At 33.1% G+C, this 23,594-nt stretch overlaps 1 protein-coding gene across 2 annotated transcripts in view; it reads left to right on the top strand.

Annotated features, from left to right (window-relative positions):
• The window catches only part of Srbd1 (S1 RNA binding domain 1), a 220,167-nt gene that overhangs the window by 112,426 nt on the left and 84,147 nt on the right, over positions 1 to 23,594 (top strand). For both annotated transcript variants that reach the window (XM_076832900.2, XM_076832899.2), the window contains exon 15: positions 20,001 to 20,092. In XM_076832900.2, the coding sequence (XP_076689015.2) occupies positions 20,001 to 20,092 (92 nt within the window). The remainder of the gene's footprint in view (positions 1 to 20,000; positions 20,093 to 23,594) is intronic.

Genomic DNA, 23,594 nt, shown 5'->3' with positions numbered 1-23,594 from the left:
TCATGTATTATATTGGAGTGAGAATACCCTCAAAGATCTAGTCCAGCTCTTCGTTTTCTAGAAGGAACCTGAGGCTCAATGATCAAACCATGCAGAGTTTGTTTTGTTCTTTATAGGCCCTAAAACTTGTTCTGTGTCTCCACGCCACTCCGGCCTCCAATTAGAGTGGTGGAATGTAGCACCTCTTTGGAATTTTTCATCTCCTCAACTTTTTAGAATTCAGCAAGAACTTAATTTGTCTTAGTGCTAGGTCAAAACTAAGTAACTATTTCATTAACTAGTCAGTTTTTTTTTTTTTTTTTGAAGGAACATTCTGGAGGAGTGGATCTTTCAGAAAGTAACCTAGTCTTCCTTATGTAAGGAGACTACATGTCATTTTCTCTTCATCATCATTTTATTTTTTGATCCTATAATCTTAACAGCTGACAAGAAACAGTCACTGAGGATTACATTTGTGCTAACACAGTTTTATATGATGAAGAATGTGGAGGAAGAAAGGGAAGGTCTCTGTATCATGTCAGGGAGCTATCCTGTGGATATGACCTTGTTGGAGCAATGGAATAAATGTTTTGAAAGAATAGTGTAGCATTACCAGAAAAGAATTTGAAGGGAGAGCTTGAGTTTTTGCTTTGCAGTTGTGCTTCTTGTCAGCTTGTGGGGGTATGCTACTGAAGTAATTTGTGTGCTTATTGTGTGCTGGCTTGGTTCTTTTCAGCATGAAGTTTGTTATCTCTCACTTCCCTAACATAAACTAGATTTAGGTTAAATCTGTCTTCTTTTTCTTCTAAGGGAACATGGAAGCTCATGTTTCCATGATTAGCATAAATATGATACAGGCATGGAGAAAAGTATTATTCACTTACATAAGTTGTAAATGCATAATCACAAGTTAAAAGCTCACCAAAAAAGGAGTGATCAGTTGCTTTACCAATGATTTCTTTTTATTCTAAAAATTTCACTTTGTAGTTCCTTCAGTGAGTGGGCTCTGTGTTGCATTTAAAATAAAATTTAACTTACAAAAATTCAGTGTAAAAGCAGATTGTCCCGAAAATAGAGCCATCGTCTTGATGTTCAGTGCCTCAGATGGTTGTCACACAAAAAAAGTAGTGAGTTCAAAATGCTCTTCAGATAAAATGCCTGAACTTAGTACCAGAACTCTCTTCAAATAAGTGCAACTTTGTAAGTGTAGGTTGATAGAGTCAGGCTTTCTTTTCATTGGATAAGTGCTGTGTATTCCTCCTGAACTAAACTAGACTGTAAGTTTCTAAGTCTGGAATTGTGGTTAGCAATAGGGTTCTGGAATATATTCAGGTCATGCAAAGTATGTAAACCAAGGAAGTATGGTCTATAGGTGGAAATTTGGAGAAACTTGAGTCACTTTACATCAAGATTTTCTTTCTCTAAAGAGCCATCAGGTTTAGAAGTATACTTAGGGAAACAATGTTCTAGGCATGAAAATCACTTGGTCAAAACTCAGGTCTTGATGATTGCTTGTGGGTTTGCATGCTACTTTGCATAAGAGATGTATATGGCAATGTATTTCAGTCTCTTTGCAGGATAAGTCAAAGCAAAGAAAATAGCCATGCTGTGTTTCTCAAAGAGCCCTTGTGGTTATTTCAACTTGAAAGGAGATTAGCATTAGAAGTCTGTGATCATGGCAGACATTTGTAATTGAAGGTGGCTGTTGAAAATAATTCTTTACATTACTAGATTTTTGATGATGGGGTAAGTGGAATGAATAGGAAATTATCTGTTTGTCATCACTTGAGCCACAAAGCCAGGAAACTTGGTATCTAGAAAGGAGACTTTAAAAAGTATTAACACTGGAAAATGTTTGATAATCTAAGTCTATAGAGGTTTTTTATAAAAAGTGCAGAAGGAATACATGCCATTAAACTTTTGCTATTAACATTTTCCCTTGCCACTGTTAAAATGGAGCCTTTTGATTGCCCGAGTAGCTATAGGTCACATAATGATTTTTGCCAAACCACAAACCGAGGCATCTCATGTCCATGCCTCTTATAAACAGTTTATTTGTCCTGTTGCTTATATTTCTATCCTTTGAAATCAAGCTTTAGAACTTTTGCGGGGGCATGGGGTGTGGAGTTCATGAAATTGTAGCTCTTTTTAAGCAGATGAACATGACTCTTAATTCTATGGGTAAATTATAAATGTACTATAAAAATTTATCTTGCAAGTGAAGAAAACATAGTAATAATTGGCTGCCAGAGGACATTGCACCCTTATGCTTCTGATGAACGAGCACTTCTACCAGGCAGTTTTTGAGAGAGATACAGCTTCTGGAAAGCAGCAAAGTGAACAGAAAAATGTTTTTCTTAAAGAATTTTATTTGTACATTCAATACAGTAGAGAAACATTGAATGATTTGTGGAGAATTTTATTTTCCTGGAGTACCTTTTACAATCTGAAATTCAGTTGGTTATTGTGCTAAGGGATGGGTGCACTGACCTTGTCAAAAGAGTGAGCAATGATTGCATTTGATTTTGGTTTGTTAGTTCACAATACTCACAGATATCTAGATCTCTAACCTTGGTTTTCTATAACTCCATAATCCTAGGCAGTCATTCACTATGAAAACACTTGTGTTTCTATTTTTTCTTTGTATTTGTGCATCTGAAAAGCCTTTCAAAAGGAATTGCATCCTAAATGTGATTATAGCTATCAGTAGCACTAAACTAACTGCTGAGATGAAACTTTCTTCTTGGACCCTGCTTATTTCACATATCAATAGAAAAAGAAATCAACCCTTTCTCCCCCCATCTAAAGGGCCCAGATTTGCTCATTGGTAGCTATACTTTGGATTCAGCTAGATTTGTTAGGGACAGCATTTGATAGAATAATTTTTGATCTTTTGATTTGACAAGAACAATTCAGAAAAACAATTTAGACATGTTCCTGAGGTGATGTTTTCTCTTGCTATGATCATGATCCTTGGCATACGGGGAATGCCTTTGCAAGTCGGCAACACTTTATAAAGCTTGTGATCCATCTAATGTTATAGTTCAAGCTGCCTGACAGGTGTTTTTATAGGAACTTCTCCTAAAAGACTTTTGCATAAAAACTTTTTTTTCAATCGATTTCAGGATTTACGGGGTAATACAATGAATTCTGATCTTTGTGACCAAAATGGCTTTCTAGAAGTACAGTGAATTTAGGTATAAACTGTATGAATTTTATGTCTCTTTATTCTTTAACCCGTTATGTTTTATCATCCCATTTATGGAACATTTAAAAACTTATTAAATTGACCAACAAATATACCACTCATGGTAACTTTAAAATAAGTATGTTTTTAGAATTCTATTAATAAAAGTAATGGTTGAATGATTAGTGATAATATTTTTAAATATTATTAATGATCTCATTGATATTATTAATGATAATAAGTTATATACAGTAGGTTCTAGATTATGCTTTCCAATATATTTTAATTCACTTGTTTCAATTTCAGAGACATATTTGCAAAATTGGAAACCTGGGACTTAATGGGTAAATTATGTTTTAGTCTACATCTTTCTAAGTAGCATTTGTTTTTAAAGTCTCCTCCAACACACTTAAAAATGGTAGAATAGACTAATTTCAATTGCAGGTTTTTTTGTATATGCTCTTATGAATTTCTGTGTAATTAAAACTTAATATTTTTAAATCACGACGTTCAAGATTGAAGCAGATGTACAGTATATAAACCCCTGCTAATTTATTTCTGAAAAATTATCCTAGAAATCTTTGTTTCTGCAGGTATTTTGGGGGGGGGGAGCCTCTCAATGGCCAAATTGGAAATGAAATAGCTGTTTGAAGTTTTTGATTCCAGAAGTCTGAATTCTAAATCTGGGAAATAAGTTTAAAAAGAAGGAAAATGATTTTTAATTTCTTCTTTGTGTGTATATGTTTCTAGTATGTGAAGTTTTGTTTCTTAACCACTAGGTAAGGTTAGAAATTAATACATTCTAATTTGCTCATGATGATAGTGACTTATTCTAGGAGAAGAAGGTGAATTCTTTTTACTAGCAACATAGTTCCCCAAAATTAGGGTAGTAGGTGATTTGGAAGAGTAGACTGCTTATGGGGCCGGGGATATAGCTCAGTTGGTAAATATATTTTACCTTAATAATTTTCAAGGCTAAGATGAATTCAAAAGTGGCAGAAACAAGAGTCTAAAGCCTATTTAAATGAGTAAACATAACCTTATACTCTAATCTTCTATCTCCCTATCTTTTTTTGGAGGAAACCTTTTAAACCTGTTAAATATACAAGACCCAATGTTCAATCCCCAGCACCACCCAAAAAAAAAAAAAAAAAAGTAGACTGCTTAGTGTTGACTGGTTACATTGTTAGTTCTTTACAAGCCATTATTAGTATCTTATGTATTATAGTGAAAAAAAAAGTTAATAGATTTGCCAGTCATATATATGTGTGAGCTAGCATGTTTTCTTTCTCAACGTTCATCTCTTTTCTCCTCTTTTCCTTTCTCCCATTTAAATGTGGGAAAAAGGTTAATGTCTTTCATTATCATTGTGTAAGAATGCATATGACTATAAATAATTTGTTTTGTTTCATGAAGACTTTTAAAAATCTTTTACAATTATTTTTAATAAAATAATTTGTAAAGTACATTTAGCAATCCATTGGTTAAAATTACTCAGACATAAGAAATGCCACTATTTATTTTTAATCTAAGAAAAAAATTTCCTGAGAATAAAGTCAACATATTATGTCATACACTTGCATCTCTTTTTTTAATATAATTTTTAATTTGTTTGGTTTTGTAGATGGACAGAATACTTTTACTTTATTTATTTTTATGTGGTGTTGCTGAGGATTGAACCCAGTGCCTCACAAATGCTAGGCAAGTGATCTCTCACTGAACTACAGCCCTAGCCTCATATCTCTTTTGTTTTTTAATTTTCAAATGCATATGATTCAAAGTGCATGAACTAATGCTTTAATAGTACTTTAGAGATTATAATTTTACTTATAATTGTAATTCTTCCAACTTTATGTTAGAAAACTTGAAATTAACAGGAAAAATTCATTGGATGCATTTGATATAAAATATTTTAAGGACAACATAAGGTTGTTTTGAACTTATTATGGAATGGAAACTTTATACTTTTATCAAATTTAGGGAAAATAAAACAATCTTAAAAGTTCCTTTAGCAATTGCGTGTAGTTACCATTTGAGATGTTTTCAGCACTGACTGAGAAATCAGGAAGTCTGTGGTTCAAATTTTTCAGGATCAGTTTATGTTGTAGATTTTCTTTTCATGGGATGTTAAGTATATATTAAATGACAACTATAACTTTTCCTGTCTTTGGAAATTTCAAGAACATGGCTTTAGCTTTGTTTTAAACTATTTTTATATTAGTTCTAATTTTCAAGAATATGTACTTTTAAAATGTAGTATGAATTACATATTTGAACAGCCTTCTAAATTTATTTAGCATGTTGTTTTAAAAATTATATAAATATCTATTGGCCAGGTTTTAAGAATTTGGGGAAGGAATTCCCCCCCTCCAAAAAAAGATAGGGAGATAGAAGATTAGAGTATAAGGTTATGTTTAATCATTTGTTGGCTTTATAGACTCTTGTTTCTGCCACTTTTGAATTCATCTTAGCCTTGAGAATTATTAAGGTAAAATATATTTGCACAGAAATTAAGCTTTAAAATTGTCAAGAATATTAAGATATTAGAAGATTTTGGTGGCTTGAAAAGAGAATTTTCTGAATGTGGATTATTTTTAGGTTTCAGAAAATGTTCAGTGATTTTAACAAGCATAGTTGTTTGTGCCTTGTCCCTTGGTTTAATCAAGGAGATTGCAACAAATTTCATTAGCCAAGTAATACTTAAAAGCCCTAGTTTATCTTCTTCTTTTTGTGGCCTGGAGAACTGATGACTGTTCTGTTCGTATGACTCTATAATGACATTGGAGATTATAATATAATTGTGTCTGACTTGACCTAGTCCTGCTTATTTTTCACTTGAAATACATTTCAAATTGGATTCCATGAAAAACTTGTTCATTTCTGGTGTTTATTTATCATTTGCATGACTTTGAACAATAAACATTCCTCAATATGAGTATCACACTTTGTTTTTTCCCACACTCATTTTTTACTCTAAACCTGAGCCCACATTTTTATTTATATTAATGAAAAACAAATTCCTCTATGTTAATGTGTAAAACAGAAAAATAACTGGTTTTTGTAAGTCTGGAATCAATTAAGTCACCAAAGCTTATACTAAAAAGACAGCAGACATGGAAATCATATAAAAATGACTTGTTAACAGAAATGGAAACTTGCAAACTAAATGGCAGACAAGAAATTAAGTTAATTTAGAAATTTTTATTTTATGTTTAATTTTATTTAAAAGTTTATTTTCAAGCTATAGAATATATATATGAGACTGTGGTTCTATTCTAATTGGCATTTTTGTCCTATTTGTGCTGTATATTTTAATTGGACTTAGAAGAAGATCTAATAATATGAAGATGAGAAATTACAGAGTTGAAAACAGAGTTGAAGAATAATGTTTGCCAGGTGATTAGATGGCAACAAGACAACAAAAGCTCCATGGAGTTGTTTCAGGGTAAAAATAGGTACAAGGTATATGGCAAATAAATAAAGTTAGTGGTATGGTCCTGGGGAGTAAAAATGTTGTAGAAGGAAAAAGAAATAACTTACTTCATGATCGAGAATTAGGTCATGAATATTTTATATGCTTCTAAAGGTTCTTAAATTTATACTACTTTGTTAAAAGATTACTAACTTGAATCTATGTGGAGCCCTGGTTCTTGTTTGTGCTTCACCTTATGAGGTATTAGAAGAAATCAGGTAGATTCAAAGTATCAGTCTTTGGCCCAGTGATCCTTTTGTATATTCTAATAGAGTAAAAAACCTAAATAATACTGAATTTCATTTTCCCATGGACATATTATATCATTAGCCATGTACTGATCATTCAAGTGAATCCTTGTTTGTTTAGTTTCTTATGTACTTGACCAGATAGATTATTTGTGTGCTTCTCTAGCATCTCCAGTTTTGAGTAGCCTTAACACCATTATCATATCTGAGACTCAGGTTTGAGGGAAAGGCATCATACTAATTGTGTCAGCCTCCAGGAACAAAAATGTTAATTGACTAACTTTAACAAGCTCTTTTAAAAAAGCCTCCAAGTGCTGTCAGTATTGGGAAAATCTATGCAGAAAGAAGATTGGGAAGAAAGGTATGGGCAGAGAGACTGTATCTGAGTAGAAGGAAGACTGGCCTAACAATCCAGAGAAAAGGTTTTATTTCTTGGGTCTTAGTTTACCACTTGGTTTCAGATTATTTTGGTCTGATTATTTAACTCTTTCTCATTCTTTTATTCCCAAAATAAGAGATTACTTATTTCTGATTTTCTCATTGGGTATAAATACTAAAATGAGTTGGATTGAGTTAGTAGCACTTTTAGAAAGCTATAAGTACAGCCATGTTTCACATAATCATATTTTGGTCAAGGATAAACTGTGTATACAGCAGTGTCCCATAGTATTATATTACTCAGTGATGCTGTAGTGATAATAGTTGTGTAGGTTACAGTCTGTGTTGTTCACATATGACAAAATCACCTAATGACACATTTTTCAGAAGATGTTCCTGTCATTAGAAACACACAACTGCACAACTGTTATGCAGGTGAAGATTCATATTATTTACTTTAGAATAACTGAAAATGACCTCGAGAAAATAATACACACTCATAGACTAAACAAAGAATTCTGTGGCCATTGCTCTCTCTGCATAGAAGGAGCTAGTTTGACCAAATTGTTATACAGACAGGGCATGGACAGGTGCCATTATACTTTACTATTTTTCTTTTCTCTGAGAGACTTGAATTGAATGTTTCTCTGGGCAGCAAATCCTTGGCACCACAGCTTTGTTCTCATAGTGGCATCTGGCATCGGACTGATTTAACTGAGTCTGAGGTTTGCTCTTTTCAGAATGTTCTCTTCAGGCAGCTTCTGTGTGGCTGACATAACCACATGCTTCCACTGCTTTTTCTGCCTTCTAGCACCACATGTGAAGCTAAGACATTCTGACACCTGCCATTTGGAACCTTTACTTGCTGAAAAATGTCAAGATTTCAAGACAAGATGAGGACAGATATAACTGATCATCCTTCCCTGTCTCAGGAGTAGGCATAGGTAGTCGTTCATAGATGGATGCATTGCTGAAATGGTACAGTTCGGTTATTTTAGAGTGCCTACACTGGTTTTGTGTATTTCTTTCTTATAAGCTACGGTTTTAGTGATTATTTTCTGGCTTTCACTAGAGAAATGATGAGAATTGGGAGATGGTTCTCATTTTTACTCCTCATTTTTATGAAAACCTTACCAGGAAATTGTGGAGCTTTATAGATCTGCTTCTGTTAATGATCATACTGTATTAACGGTACGCACACTGATGACTCTCAAATCCTAAATCTTCAGGAGTAAGATCTCCTATTTGAGATTCTTGCTGCTTCCTATTCTTTCTTCATCTTGTGCCATCTACGTGTTTTAAGACAAGAGGGTTGGTTGGTAAATAAAGGACAGAAGTAGTACAAATACATTTGCTCCTCTTAACAACTGGTATTTAATTGATTGAGAAAGGGAGTTGAACTCTGATTTTAAAAACTATTATTATTATTGTTAGGGTAAGATGTTCAAATGACTCTCATCTCTTTGAATTGCAAAAAACATGAGGAGGTTAGATAAGATACTCTAATAGTTAAGTTATTGGAAGGCAGAACATTTTGAGAGATTATGGATCCCATATAAAATTGTGTCCACTGGTATCTCTTTTTGAAAAACAACTGTTCAAGTGACTTTAAGTGGCATAGTGGAAAAGGGAGAATGAATATTGGCCAATAGGCTTGTCCCCTGTAGTATAACTTACAGAGAATAGTACAAATATAAAATCCATCTTTAGCAATTGTAAAGCAGTGGTGATGAATGACATTATCAATAAAATTCATGAAATGCAACATAAATATTTGAAAACATTTTGTAGTGCAACCCTTGTAGTTCTTTAGTAACACAGCTTCTTGCTTCTAGTCGACTTGAAATAAAGAAGGATGTTTGTCACACATTTAAATGGTCTTTCCTCATGTTTTAACTGGATCTGTCATTTTTAATAGCTTTTTCCTATAGACTCACAGAACATGTGTCTCAGGTTATAGTTATTGCATTCATTTGTGTCTTCATCTTAGGGTTTGCTTTTTTGGATATAGGTAATCATCAGTAATAGACAGTGTATTACTTTAAGTTCCACTTTGGAAATGGTACTTATTAATTATACAGAACATACATATAGTGTAATTTGATCATTTCCATTCCCCAGTACCTCGCTTACTCCCCACCCCTGGGTCCCCTTCCTTTACCCTAATGATCTTTTACTTTCATGATGTTCTTTCTCCCCAACTCCAGGCCCTTGCAGCTTCACATCTAAGAGAAAACAGTCTTCTAAGTCAGGTTTATTGTGCTTAACATGATGCTTTCCAGTTCCATCCATTTCCCTGCAAATGACATAATTTGTATTTTTTTTTCATGTTGAATAATACTCTATTGTGAATATACTATATTTTCTTTGTTCAATCATCTGTCAACTGGCACCTAGACTAATTCCATGCAACCTGTTGTCATTTGTGCTGCAGGCACTAGACTATACTAACTTTAATTCTTTGGGGTAAATACCAAGGAATGATATTGCTGGACCATATGATAGTTCTATTTTTAGTTGTTTTGAGGAACTCCATCTGATTTCCATAGTAGTTATACTAATTTACATTTCCACCAACAGCGTAGAGTTCCTTTCTGTATAGAGCCTTACCCCAGATTGTTGTTATTTGTGTTCTTGATGATTATTATTCTGATTGAAGTGAGATATAATCTCAGTGTAGTTTTGATTTGTAGTTCTCTGATGGCTAAAGATATTGAAATTTTTTTTTCATAGAATTGTTCTTTTTAAAAGTGTCTTTTAATTTCACCTGTCCATTGATTGAATGGGTTATTTTTCGATTTTAAGTGTGGCTTTTTGGTTTTAAGCTTTTTGAGTTCTTTATATATTCTAGAGATTAATCCTCTGTTGAAAGAATAGCTGGCAAATATTTTCTTCCTTTCTGTCAGCTGTCTCTTCATGGAAATCTGGATTTTCATAGAACATTCAGTATTGTTTCTACTTGAACCAAACATATTTTCCATTTCTTAAAGCTTATTTTATATATTTGCAAGTTATGATTCTAGACAAGATTTGAACTGTAGCCACCACCTTTGGTTTCTGCAAATTCCTTGCTTCAGTGATACAGAAACTGAGGATAGGACCCAGAAATATGTATATAATTTTTTTTAATAGCTGTCAGTAGACCTTTATTTTATTTATTTATATATGGTGCTGAGAATCAAACCCAGTGCCTCACACATGCCAGGCAACTGCTCTACCATTGAGTCACAACCCCAGCCCAGCAAGCCCTCCAGCTGATTCTTATGCAAGCCAACACTTGAGAACTACTACTCTAAAATCAAGGAAACTTAAATGGAGATGTGGATTTGTTTTGGTAGTTCATATACATTCAGACTACCCTCTTTCTGTAAATGCAGGAAAGGTTCGAATTAAGGATTGTTCTAGTAGAGTTAAAGGAAATTACAGGGCAGTGGAAATAAAAATAAACTGGTCTTTCATTTTCTTGATATGTCCCCCCCTCCCATTCTGAGAAGCTTTATGATTGTGGTGTTTGTGTGCCACATATGTTAGTAAATTCCTGTCTTCTTTTAGGCTAGCTGTTAGTTAACGAACATAGAATAAACAGATTGATTTGCCATAACGATAGTGGAAGTTTAGATTCTTGAAAGGAATTATTTCTCCTAAATATTTACACAGTATAATATAGAAAAGCCAGAAATGTGCAGTGATCCCAAAAAAGTAGAGATTCAAGTACAGATGAAGGAGTAAATGGAATAGCCAGCTGGACCGAGCAAATCATTCTCTCTCTCTCCTTCTTCTCTGTGTCCTTTAAAACCACAATTAGAAAAGGATTTAATCTAGTGTAGTGGTCTTACACACAGCTTGTCTTTCAGGATTCTTCTCAGCATTAGCTGTGTATAGCAAAAAGAAATTCTCAAAAGTGGAGGATGTTCCAGAATAGGGCTTGGGGCTCCAACCTGAAGGCTATTGGTGGGTATTAGATCCAGTTTGTAGATAGGGTCTTCCTTGACTAGAGAGATAATGATTTATACTGAAGCATAAGTTCCCTTGAAAGGAAAGTAGAAGTTGTTGGGGGGAGGGGTAGAACAAAGGTAAGAAAGGCAATAACAGGAGAAGTGGGAACCAAGGCATGAAAACTGATAAATGTGTGTTATTTGTAAATGGAATTAAGATTGTTTACATTGTTCACCGAGAACTGGGCGCAGTGACGCACACCTGTAATCCCAGAGACAGGAGGATTTTGAGTTTAAAGCAGCCTCTGCAAAATCGAGGCACTAAGCAACTCAGTGAGACCCTGTCTCTAAATGCAATACAAAGTGGGAATGGGGATGTGGCTCAGTGGACAAGTGCCCCAGAGTTCAATTCCTGGTACCAACAAGACAAAACAAAGCAAAACAAAAAGAAAGAAACAAATAAATAAATAAAATAAAAGTTATTGTGTTCATCTATTTAAAAAAAAAAGATTGTTAACAGTACTGTTTAGGAAAGTGTTAGATAGTGTAGTACAAACTATTGTTATTTCCCAAACTATTCTTATATACGTAAAAAGAACTAAGCTATTTGTTGTTGACAAACTGTATATCTGCTTCTCTCTTTTTAGTTGTTTGTTAGTTTTCTGTTTCTCTTTTAATTGGGGTTTTCTTTATTGTTCTTTTAAAAAGTTTTTTGAGCCCTTATTAGAAAAATATTAGAATATTATATCCTTTCAGTTGGTCATTTTGATTCTGATTTCTGTCATTGGATAAATAACAAAGAAGTAGAATACTGCATAGTAAGTTTTATTCTAACAAATCTGTGACATAGAGATCTGAAGTCCTCATATTTATTAGCACACCAACTTCCATAGTTGCATTTAAGTGAAAACCAGCAGCAACAACAATTAAAACAGAATAGAAGGGTTAGAAGAGTGAATGAAGCTGACTTTTCCTTTTGTAAGAAAACTTTATTATTTACAATAATGTCTATATAGAATTATTACTGAACAAGAATAAATATCTTCAAAGAATAGCATTTGAACAAGAATAAACAAATAACAGTTAATAGGAATAAATATAAATTAAATACATAAAAAATTGACATTCTGAGCTGGGGTTGTGGCTCAGTGGCAAAGCGCTTGCCTCGAAAGTAGGAGGCACTGGGTTTGATCCTCAGCACCATATGAAAATAAATAAGTAAAATAAAGGTATTGTGTCCATCTACAACTAAAAAAATATTTTTTAAAAAATTGACACTCTGGAGTCAACTATAAGAAGGATTATACTTTTGAGTATGTTGTGGGGGAATGGCAGGTAGTTTTACATATCATGTTTTTTAGGTCAATAAAAAAATTATTGGCCAAATAATATTCTAATTGTAAAGTTAGATCAGCTTCAACCTTTAGAATTTTTAGCCCTCTGAGTTTTTGTATCTTGTTAATGGTGAACTTGGAGCATTTATAGTATTCCTGCAGCAACAGTTTTTTTCATAGATAGTGTCTCACTTCTTAAACGTTTATTCCTGTCTCAGAATCAGTGACATCCTTGCCCTTTGCTTAATCTAATGCCACTTGTGCATTCATTCAGCCTCTGGTCTTGAGGCTCCCTTTATGGTGATGTATAGTACTTAAACTAGTTCATGTTGGAGATAGATATATATATATATATATATATATATATATATATATATATATATATGAAAAAAGAAAGGATTTTTCAAAAGGAGAGGAGAAGATAATGAAGGAAAGTAGGAAGGAAATAAGAGATGCTTAACTGTAGAAAGTAATGGAGAATGACACATTTTCTCCTGCCATTCTTTGTCAGAAATTGCTTCTGCCTCAGTAGATGTTCTCTCTCAATCTATAGATTGGGGACAAGCTTTCTGTCTTCTTTGTCCTTTAGTTGTTGATTTTCTTTCCCCTATGATGGATTTGAAGGTACTATTGAATTTGTCATTTCTGTCATTGAATGGCCCACTGACAGCAGTAAAAGTGATTTTAATGTTGTGTTTTGACACATTGTGGCACACTGTAGCAGCTCAACATCATTTTGAACATAAACTTGTGATGCTAAGTAGGAGAGATGGATTTTCTGGTAAAATACAATTTTTTTCCTCCCCCTAATTACATAGCAGGATTGGTAGCTAGTTCTTTGAGAAACTCCAAAATCCAAACTAAAGTTCTACTCAGTAGTTGCTAGTTTGGATCTTTCCTTTTTGGCTTATTTTGTGCCTGGAAAGTATTCTTTTCATCCATTGTGGTATGGGGCATTGGAGGAAAATAACTAAAGGAATTCTGCTCTGCTCAAAGACTGCCGTGTGGAAAAGATGATAGATGCCCATCTGGGATTACATGCAGATCCTCTGGTAGGCTTTTCAAATTTTCTAGGCTTATTATGGATCCTCCAGGTTATAACTGTCTCATTGCTCAAGTTATTCTCTTTGGAAAATGGTTATCTTTTTAAAAATACAGTTAAAGGCTTTTTAAAAAAAATTAAAAACTGGCAATCGAAGAATTGCTTCTAACTAATGTTCCACCAGGTGGTGCTAGTGTTACATATCTAACAATAAACTGCTTTGGTGCCATTGAAATAACCCAGATTGTGTATTTTCTTTCTTTTTCTGCTTCCCTTACTGTTTTCTTCACATACACTACTTTCCTGGTACATTGTTGCATCACCTCACTTCTTTTATTATGGATAATGGTTTTATTGTGCCTTCGTGATCATGAGCGATAACTTGGGAGATGGATTCAGGAAGCCAAGGACTAAGTAAAACATATGGGTGTATAATATGTACTTTCTTGAAAATTTTTCATCATATATTTGTTTCTCATGTGACCTGTGTGTAAAATTTGAAAACTTATTGTTGAGTTTTCTGCTTAGCTACTTTTATTTTATCATATCATAAAATATCATTGTTTAAGATCTAGAGATCATTATAAACTGAACTAGATGTTCAGAAGTTATTATTAACAAATGATACATTTACCCAGATTAACATTAAAATTAATTTTAAAAGAAAGTTTGACAACATTTAAAAAATATTGGCCATTGTCCAGTGCCAGATTTCTTGATTAGTTAATAACTATGCTTAAATTTCATCCTTATTACAAATAAACATTACATGGTTATTAAAGAAAATAAAAAAAATTGAAATTAAAGTAATAATTTATTTTTAAGTGCAATTTATAGTACATAAACTTTTTTCTTTTTGTGAATATATTTATTTTAAAACTATCATAATTTTATAACTGGTTTTTTCTCTTAGTAATATATCTTGAATATTTTATGAAAATATTTTACAATAATAATTTTTAATTACAACATACTTTTCCATTTAATAAGCTATATTGATATGCATTTTGATTTTGAGTTTCTTTTGGTCACTGCTCTGCTATGATGAATAGTGCTATTTCATTTTGTGGGGTTTTATTTCTTTTACATAAATTCTTTATAATAATGCAGAGAGAATGTACACTTTTCTGACTTTTGCTATAATTATCAGATTACCACCCAAGAGTTCTATTTCTATAGTTAATCATGTCTACCAGTATTTGATTTTGTTTGTTTCACTATGTTCTCTTTATCAGCAGATTACCTTAGTTTTTGAAGAGACTGGATATTGTGCATTTGAGATTCCTTGGAGTGGTGATCATCATTAAACATAGGAATTTAAAATAGCTTTGATATTTTCTTAGAACTGTATTCTTTAAGCATTAAATCCTAGAGGCTCTTCTAGGTATGGTGGTTTGATTTTGACCTTTTCTCCTTTTTCTAAAATACTAACAGCTATCCTTTCATACTTAAGACCAGATTTTTTAAAAATTTATTTACTTTTTATTCCAATTTATTATATATGACAGTAGAATGTGTTACAATTCATATTATACATATAGAGCACAATTTTTTATATCTCTGGTTGTGTACATTCAGAACAGATTTTAATATCTGTTTGTTAATATTGTTAAAGTGTTTTCTATTACTTGTTGAAGACTAACTCATTTAATCTCCCTCAATATGAATGTTTTTATTCTGAAAACTTGCAAGAACAGGTTTTAAATAAGTTATTTTTAAACTTCAGTTAGGGCTGGCATGTAGTTCAGTGGTAGAGTGCTTGCCTGGCATGCACACAGGCCATGGACTGGATCCCCAGCACAGCAAACAAAACAAAACAAAACAAAAACATTGTTTTTAATGTAATAGCTATTTAGTGCATATTTTTTTGTAGACAGGTAGAAAAAGAAGGTGCTACATGTTGATGGGGCTTGAGGAATTCTAGTATACTTTTATGAAGTATTAAAAACATCAACTTGTATTAGTTTAGGAGACATACTAGCTATTTTTTTTATCTTACTAAGTAATTATATTTTCATTTAAGAAAATTACCTGTAAATTAAATTTTCCTCTTAACAAAAGGAGGCATATAATTTATTTTAAATCAGAGGTAATAACAAAGTTATTTTGATATTTGGGAAACAGAAGGAAGAAGAGATTCATACAGAGACTTTGTATAACCTTAAGAATGAATTTGAAAACTATTAGCCCAATAGCTTTAACAACCAAGCAAGCTAGTTTTCTTTTGTGAAAAGAATCTCATCCTCCCATCTCAACTTGGTTAAAAACAAAAACAAAACAGAAAAGATTTTTTTACTATTTGAATGAATTGTCACTCTAAGAGAAGTACTCACAAATCTGATTTTAAAAGCTCTATCAATATAGTCTATCATGGTAGAAGAGAAGTAAGAAACGCGGAGGTATCAATTCTGAAATTTAAACGTATATATTTGAAAAAAAAAAACAAATGATATTGGTTAATGATAAGTGTTATATAAGTTATACTGTTGAATTTTATTAAAATAACCAAATATAGCATTTTGACATAGGATTTTGGGAAAATATTTTAAAAGAATTTAAAGGGAATTTTTCCATATTGTAGATGTTTTACTTGCTTTTTAGATTATGAAGGTAGTTTATTTACTTAGAAAGATCCAAAGACACCCTAAAATAGTACTTAACCAGATAACATACTTTTAAAATTATCAATTTAATTTTAGAGAATTAGCATATTAACATATGTCTGACTTCGGTGTTAGCTTCTGAAACATATTTTCATATATTTAAAGCTCTGGATACCACCTATTTATCTATGTAGGTGTTTGTCTGAACTGGAGCAGTTTGAAGGACTTTCAAAGTACTGTAATATTCTTGAAACATTAGTTCAATTACAACTTTGTCAGTTAAAGTCTCCTAAAATAATAAATTCTGCTTCGTCTTTTTTGCTTTTTAGTAAAACATGTAAAATAATCGAATTGCTAAGATTTGGAGCCTAACTTTTTTATACTGGAGAGAAAGTTCTTTTTTTAAATTGAAATACTTATTAAATCATTAGATACATGATTTTTACACAAAGTTCACTTTTACTTTTCTCACTGTGTTAGACATAGTTGTAATAATTTCCCAATAGTTTATTGGAAAACTTCCCATTAAACAGAAGTTACCTTATAAATCTAGTATGCTTTCTGCTGAATGAAAAGGTGGGGAGGGGTGCATTGAAGCTTTTGTTCTTAGCAATTTCTCCTGGAAGAAATCATCACCACTCTCAGTTTGATTTGTTTCATTTAATTCTTGCCACATATACTTCTTGGGTCCTTATATGTTTTATATTGAAGTAATCAGTGTTGAGGCTTTTCTGTTCATTTAGATTATTTAAGCTTTCTGATCTGTGCTTAGTTCTGAGCTGTTTATTGGTCCCATATTATTCAATAACTAAAGCATATGAAATTTACTACATTTTGTATTGATTTAATATTAATGTTAATCTAAAATCTTTGGGTGCAGTGTGTCACATCTGTTTTGTATTCTTCTGTTTAAAAGGAGTGGCAGTGTGGTATTTGAAGGAATATTTATTATCTGAGTGTTTTTCTTTGCAACAGTTTCCCTCAGTCCATTGAGAATTACAACTTCAGGAGACAGTGAATCACCAGCAAATTCTCAGGTACCCAACTGCTAAAAGCCACAGTTAGTTAGAATTTTAATTTACCATTTAAGTTCCCTTTGTTTATATACTTGTAACTTTGGAGGATTTAGAAAACATTCTTTTCTCCAAACAATAGGTTGAGCTTGTGCTTCATGGATACTCTAGTTTTTTTTAGAAAAGATTTGATTAGATTGATTGTTGATTTGTGTTTGAAATGGCCACTGAATATTCTTATCCTGTGGTGGTGCTTCATAATCTTTTGGGGAGGTCTTGAATTTCTTTAAGTATAATGAGTGAAAGTTGTAAGCCCTCTTCCTGGGGTGAGTTGGAGAATGCATAAGTACAAATATTTTACCACAGTTTTAATTAATCCTGCTTCTCTCTGTCTAGTGTCCAAGGGTTCCAGGTTTAGAAGTACTGAATTGAAAAATTACTTCTAGTTTGCTAGTTTTACCATCATATTATTATGCCTCGTAAAGAGTTTTTTTTACTTCAAGCTTTATTTAATATTATATTTTTTTCTTGATCATTATATAGTACAAGGTACACATAATTTAAATCTTATTTTGGTGAAAAAACATAATTTCCTTTTAATTGTAAAGTTGAATTTATGAAATTATTGACATGCTTGCCCTTCTATGTGCTTCAGGCTCTATCTTAGATACTTAAAAACATCAACATCAACAAAAAACACAACAACTCATGTCTTCATCAGAGATGAAGACAATGGAAGAAAGATGAGTTCTTATGAAGACAGTAGCTCTTTAGAAAAGATATTGTATTTGTTGTTTTGCACAAAAATATAGGTTCTCTTGGGCTGGGGATGTGACTCAAGCGTAATGCGCTCACCTGGCATGTGTGGGGAGCTGGGTTCTATCCTCAGCACCACATAAAATAAAATAAAAGATGTTGTGTCCACTGAAAACTGAGAAATAAATATTTAAAAATTCTCTCTCTTTAAAAAAAATAAAAATAAAAAATAAAAAAATACAGGTTCTCATTTTAACCCATTTTTGTCCAATTGTCTCAGATGTCGAACACCTGGAAAAACTTAAATTGAGCCACAATTGTATATTTACCTTCTAGGTAACTTTGGAATAATATTTGAGTATTTATTTTATGTTCACACAATTGAAAACTTGAGACTTAATGAGTTAATAAAAGACTGAAACTATTTAGTAACTACTAGGTTGTTCTGGTTAAGAGCTCAAACTTGAGGATCAATTTAGGGTCTAAATCCAGCTCAATTGCTTTCCTTGGGCTTATACTGGTCACCTATAAAATAGATCTAATTCATTAAATGAGATAATTTCTGTAAAGTAGTTGGTTTTATATTTTGTACAAAATATGCTCTCAGTTATCTCTTATTGTATGGTGTTAATGAGAAGCAGGGTAATCAGCCATGCTTTCCAATTGCAGTGTTCATTTTTCCTATCACAAAATTTAGGATAGTGGATTGCAAAAAGATAAGTCTTCATGTTCTCAAGAATAATCTTTTAAAGTCTTAGTGACTTATAGTTGTCAAAATTCAATCAAGGGCTGGGGATATGGCTCAAGCGGTAGCACGCTCGCCTGGCATGCGTGCGGCCCGGGTTCGATCCTCAGCACCACATACAAAGATGTTGTGTCCGCCGAAAACTAAAAAATACATATTAAAAAAAAATTCTCTCTCTAAAAAAAAAAAAAAAAAAAAAGAAGATTCAATCAAAAGTTCTCCAAAGACAAGGGGATAGTAAACCAACTTTTCCCCTTGTTATTTCTCAGTGTTCACTTATTACATTGGGGTAGTATATTAATAAGTTATCCACTGAACTTGTTTCATGTAATCAAAGTAAATATAGAGGAGCAGAGGAAGGGAGAGATTGTTAAGAATGGATTAAAAATTGAGCACCGACACGTATCTGCTTTTGAATCTTGATACCTACATGGTCCTGTGGTATAAAACCATAGGTCTTGTATATAATTTGGATAGATGACATTTCTTTGCACATTATGTCATAAAGAAGCACTCTAATTTTAAAATGTTTGATGAACTGTAGAAATGCCAACCAGCATGCAAAAGTCAGCTGTAAGAGAGTGTTCCGGTTATGGTTCGTGAAGTTTCTGGAGCCACAGGAGAAAGGAAAAGGTTGATTTATGTGATACTTTGATTAAAGAAATTATGAAATGAAATGGTGAAAGGATCAAACCCAATGAAAGGATAATTTCAGGCCCTCCTGAAAAAAAGGGTCTTTTGCTCTTTGTTTTTCATGTTGTGGTTATTATGAATAAATAACCAAATAATAACAATAGTCATAATTATGGCAATTTGTGTCGGGGTGGGGGATATGTCCTCGTATGCACCCATCTACACAGGAATAAGTGTCAGCCAGCAATGAATTCTAAACACAGGAGAAGCTAAGTATATTCTGAACATTTTGAAATTTATTATCAGGGAAAAGTATTCATTGTGTTCATTTATAAACTTTCTCTTGTTATCAGCGCGAGAGAAAATAACGGAATGAATTTATCCTGGATATAACCCCATGTGTTTTCTATGTGGAAGAAAACAAACATTGCTTAATATAACTTTGTATTGATGAAATACTAAATGCTTTGGTATCATTGAGGTATGAAGAGAGCACTTTGCCTGAGTGTGTGTGTGTGTATGTGTGTGTGTGTGTGTGTGTGTTTTATGATACAGTGATGTATATATATGTAGATAGATAGGCAGATCCTCTGAGTTTTATTTATTTATTTTCTTTGGCTAGGTAGAAAGTTTGGAAAACAATGTTGCCCCCCTTTTTTTCTTTTTTCTTTTCAGTATCACCAGTGAAGCAGGAGCATCAATCTACAGTGTTAGCCCTGAAGCTAACAAAGAGATGCCAGGGCTAGATCCTAATTTAAGAAGTGCAGGTAAGAAACTGTGGTCCATCACAAAAACATGTCATTTTGATATTTGGGACTTGCATGTGTGCCAAGCTGAATATTTTCAATACCCAAGAAACTTTAAAAGATATACCACATGCCCAAGAATTGGCATAATAGAAGGAAAGTGGTTGATTTTACTAATAATTGGAATTATGGAAAAGAAGAATAATACTGTCCCATTTTTAAAGAACAATACATAGTACTCTTAGAGAATAGTAAAAAATTAACCCAAAAAGTACTTAGAAAATCAAATTCCAGAGAGTTTAATAATAAAAATAACAGAATACTTTTTATTACTATTACAAAATATAATTATCGGCTTTTGGCAATAAGTAATATTTTAACATAAAATTTTTGTAATACAAATGCATGCATATACAGTCTTTCAGTTTACTGCTAAATATTTGTCAAGTGCTTTGTCTCTCGTGGCTTAATAATAGAGGTTGTCATTTGATAGTGTATTGCCTTAAAAAGGTTACTTTTATTTTAGTAATATTTGATTGCTTTAATTTCTGTGATGTGGAATATTTTATTTCAAGAAGTTTGAATACTTTCATACATCAAGTAGAAACAGTTGGTGTCAAGCAAAATATTAGATCTGGTCGGAGCATTTTTCTGTGTAATGGAAGGATATTAGATCACTTTGTTACTAATAGGCCTTTCATTTAATTTTTTTTTTGTAAGTATCACTTCAGTTCTCATTGGCTGTTCTTGAAATCTATACCTAGAGATATATTTTTGAGCAGTTTTCCATTAATCTAAAGCTAAAAAGTTCTTTTTCAAACATTCAAAAGGCCTTGTAGTTTCTCTTCAATTGTTTCTTCCATAACACAATTCCTTGTCTAAAATTATCATCTTCTCAAACTCAAATTCCAGTTCAACATCTTGCTTCTTCTGTGAAGCTGTTTCTATCACATGCGCTTAACCTGGTCTTGGCCTCCTTACCATGTGCTTTTGGTGTTTGCCCTGTAATAACAATAGTGATGATAATGGTAGGAGGAGTAGAAATAATAATCATAGTGAGAGTTTCTAATTCCAATCTTTCTTAAGTACTTAATATGTATAAAACACTGTGAGAAATAATTTATCAGGATTATTTTATTTTATCCTCACAATTGCCCTATAAGACATTATTATTATTCCTACTTTACAGATAAGAAAACTAAGGCTTAAAGGGCCACATAGCCAGTAAGTGTGTATGTAATGTTTGTGTACCTAATGTTTATAAAAGAATGATGTTTTCTTTATAAATAATAAAGTCCAGAACTTCCCAAGTTAGCTTTGAAAAGATGTCTTTTTTCTGGAAGGCAGCAGTCCTCAGTCCTTCCACTGCTCGAGGGACCGCTGTTTCTTCCTAACCCTTGTCCATGTGGCTGCACAACTGTTAAAGAATTATAGGTGGGACCAGAACATTCTATCAAGACTCTATGAAAGAAGAACATAATAAAAAAGGGAATTACTATGTGACTTGAATTAGTTTGTGATTCTCATCCCTTCCTTGAGAATCACAAGATATATCTCAACTTGCTGCTGTGTGGCAATGATGATCTTTAATCCATATCAACTCAAAACATCTACCTAGACCCTTTGAGTCTTTGAAGTCTAGGTCTGAAGGCAAATATTCAAACAAGCTTCAAGTCTCCATTCTTGACTTCCAAGGGCTTACTTCCTTTTCCTTTTTTTTTTTTTTTTTAAATTTTTGTAGTGTAGGTCCTTATACATGCTAGGCAAGTGCTCTACCTCTGAGTTCCACCCGCAGCCCCCACTTCCTTTTGAGTCCTGTTTCTCATTGGGAGTCTTCCTCTTTTGTAGTACTTTATGCCAAAAATGACTTTGTACTTTGAGACCTGAGCTACCTATGGGTATGGGATTTACCTTTAAACCTTGCTGTGGTTTGGGTGTTTGTCTGCTGAAGATTCATGTGCTAGAAACTCAGTCCTTAGTGTAGTGATTTTTGACATGTGGTGGAATCTTTCTTTCTTTCTTTTTTAGATGGGGGGTACTGCGGATTGAACCCAGGGAGGGGCTCTTAACTGCAAAGTCACATCTCACCTCTTTTTAAATATTTTATTTAGAGACAGGGTCTTGCTGAGTTGCTTGGGGCCTCACCAAGTTCCTGAAGCAGGCTTTGAACTCTAGATCTTCCTACCTAAGCCTCCCAAGCCTCTGGGATTACAGACGTGTACCACTGAGCCTGGCTCTGGTGACATCTTTAATTGGTGGGGTCTAGTTCGAGGTAATTAGCTCACTAGAGCATCATTCTTGAAATGGATTAATGCTAATCTTGTGCAGTCAGTTAGTTGTTACAAGGCCACCTCACGTGCTTTGCCCCTTCAACATGTGGCTGGTTCCCTTTCTGTTTCTCTTCCATTTTGTGACACAGCCAAGAGAGCCCTCACCAGAGGTTGAATAGATGAGGCCACACAATCTTGGATTTTTAGGCTCCCCAAATACTGTGAGTTAAACAAACCTTTTTATTTAAGACATTATCCAGTATAAGGTATTCTGTTATAGCAACAGAAAATGGGCTAATACAAATTCTTTGTAAGTTTACTTTTATATAATAGAACTTCAGCAGCCATGCAAGTGGCTTACATATGTAAGAGAATGACCTTTGTATTACTACATCTCCTTGGTCAGTTTATCATCTTACTGAAAATAGAAGTTGTCTTATATATGCTTATCTCTCCCATAATAAGTACATTGTACAGGAAAGGGCTTCAATCTGAATGGATAAACTAACAGATGATACTAAAATGTTTATTGATTTTTGACTTAAAATGGGAAATGGAGTATACTTTTTATGTCTTCCCTCCCTTCTGAAATCCTATTAAAATGACAGAAACATTCTGTTTAAAGGAATAAGGAATAAGCCCTCTAGGACAAAAAAGAATGAGAGAAGAGAAAGCAGCAACAAAAAGTTTGGAACTAGAAGCCAGATAGATGAGTTATAAGTGACCTAGCCAGCTGGAGAAAGTTGAATTCTAAGGCAACATTGTAGAAAACAGAAGACTAATGTGATGATATGGCTTATGCAATCCCTCCTGATTCAGGAAAGTGGTATGAAGTACCTTTGGAGGTATGCTGGGAAGGCCAAGGGTGGTTCTAAAATAAGACAATTGGTTGAAAGTCTGTTTCAAAATCAAAGAGACCAGGTTAAGCATAGAATTACAACCTGACCAGCAACTGCACTTCTAGGTATATACCCCAAAGAATAGAAAATAGGAACTAAAATGTTTGTAATGCAAATGCTGATAGCACTATTCACAGCAGTCAAAAGCTGGAAACAACTCAAATATCTTATCAGCAGATGAATGTGTTATATTCATACATTAGAATATTATTCAGCCATGAAAAAGAGTAGAGTACTGATACTTGCTGCAACTTGATGAACCTTGAAAATATTAAACCAAGTGGAGAAAGCCAGTCACAAAAGACCACATTTGTCTGATTACATTTATATGAAATGTGCAGATTAGGAGAATTT

This window comes from Callospermophilus lateralis, chromosome 14 (assembly GCF_048772815.1).
Source record: "Callospermophilus lateralis isolate mCalLat2 chromosome 14, mCalLat2.hap1, whole genome shotgun sequence".
In the NCBI taxonomy this organism is placed as follows: Eukaryota; Metazoa; Chordata; class Mammalia; order Rodentia; family Sciuridae; genus Callospermophilus; species Callospermophilus lateralis.
This window is presented reverse-complemented; position numbering and strand designations above follow the sequence as displayed.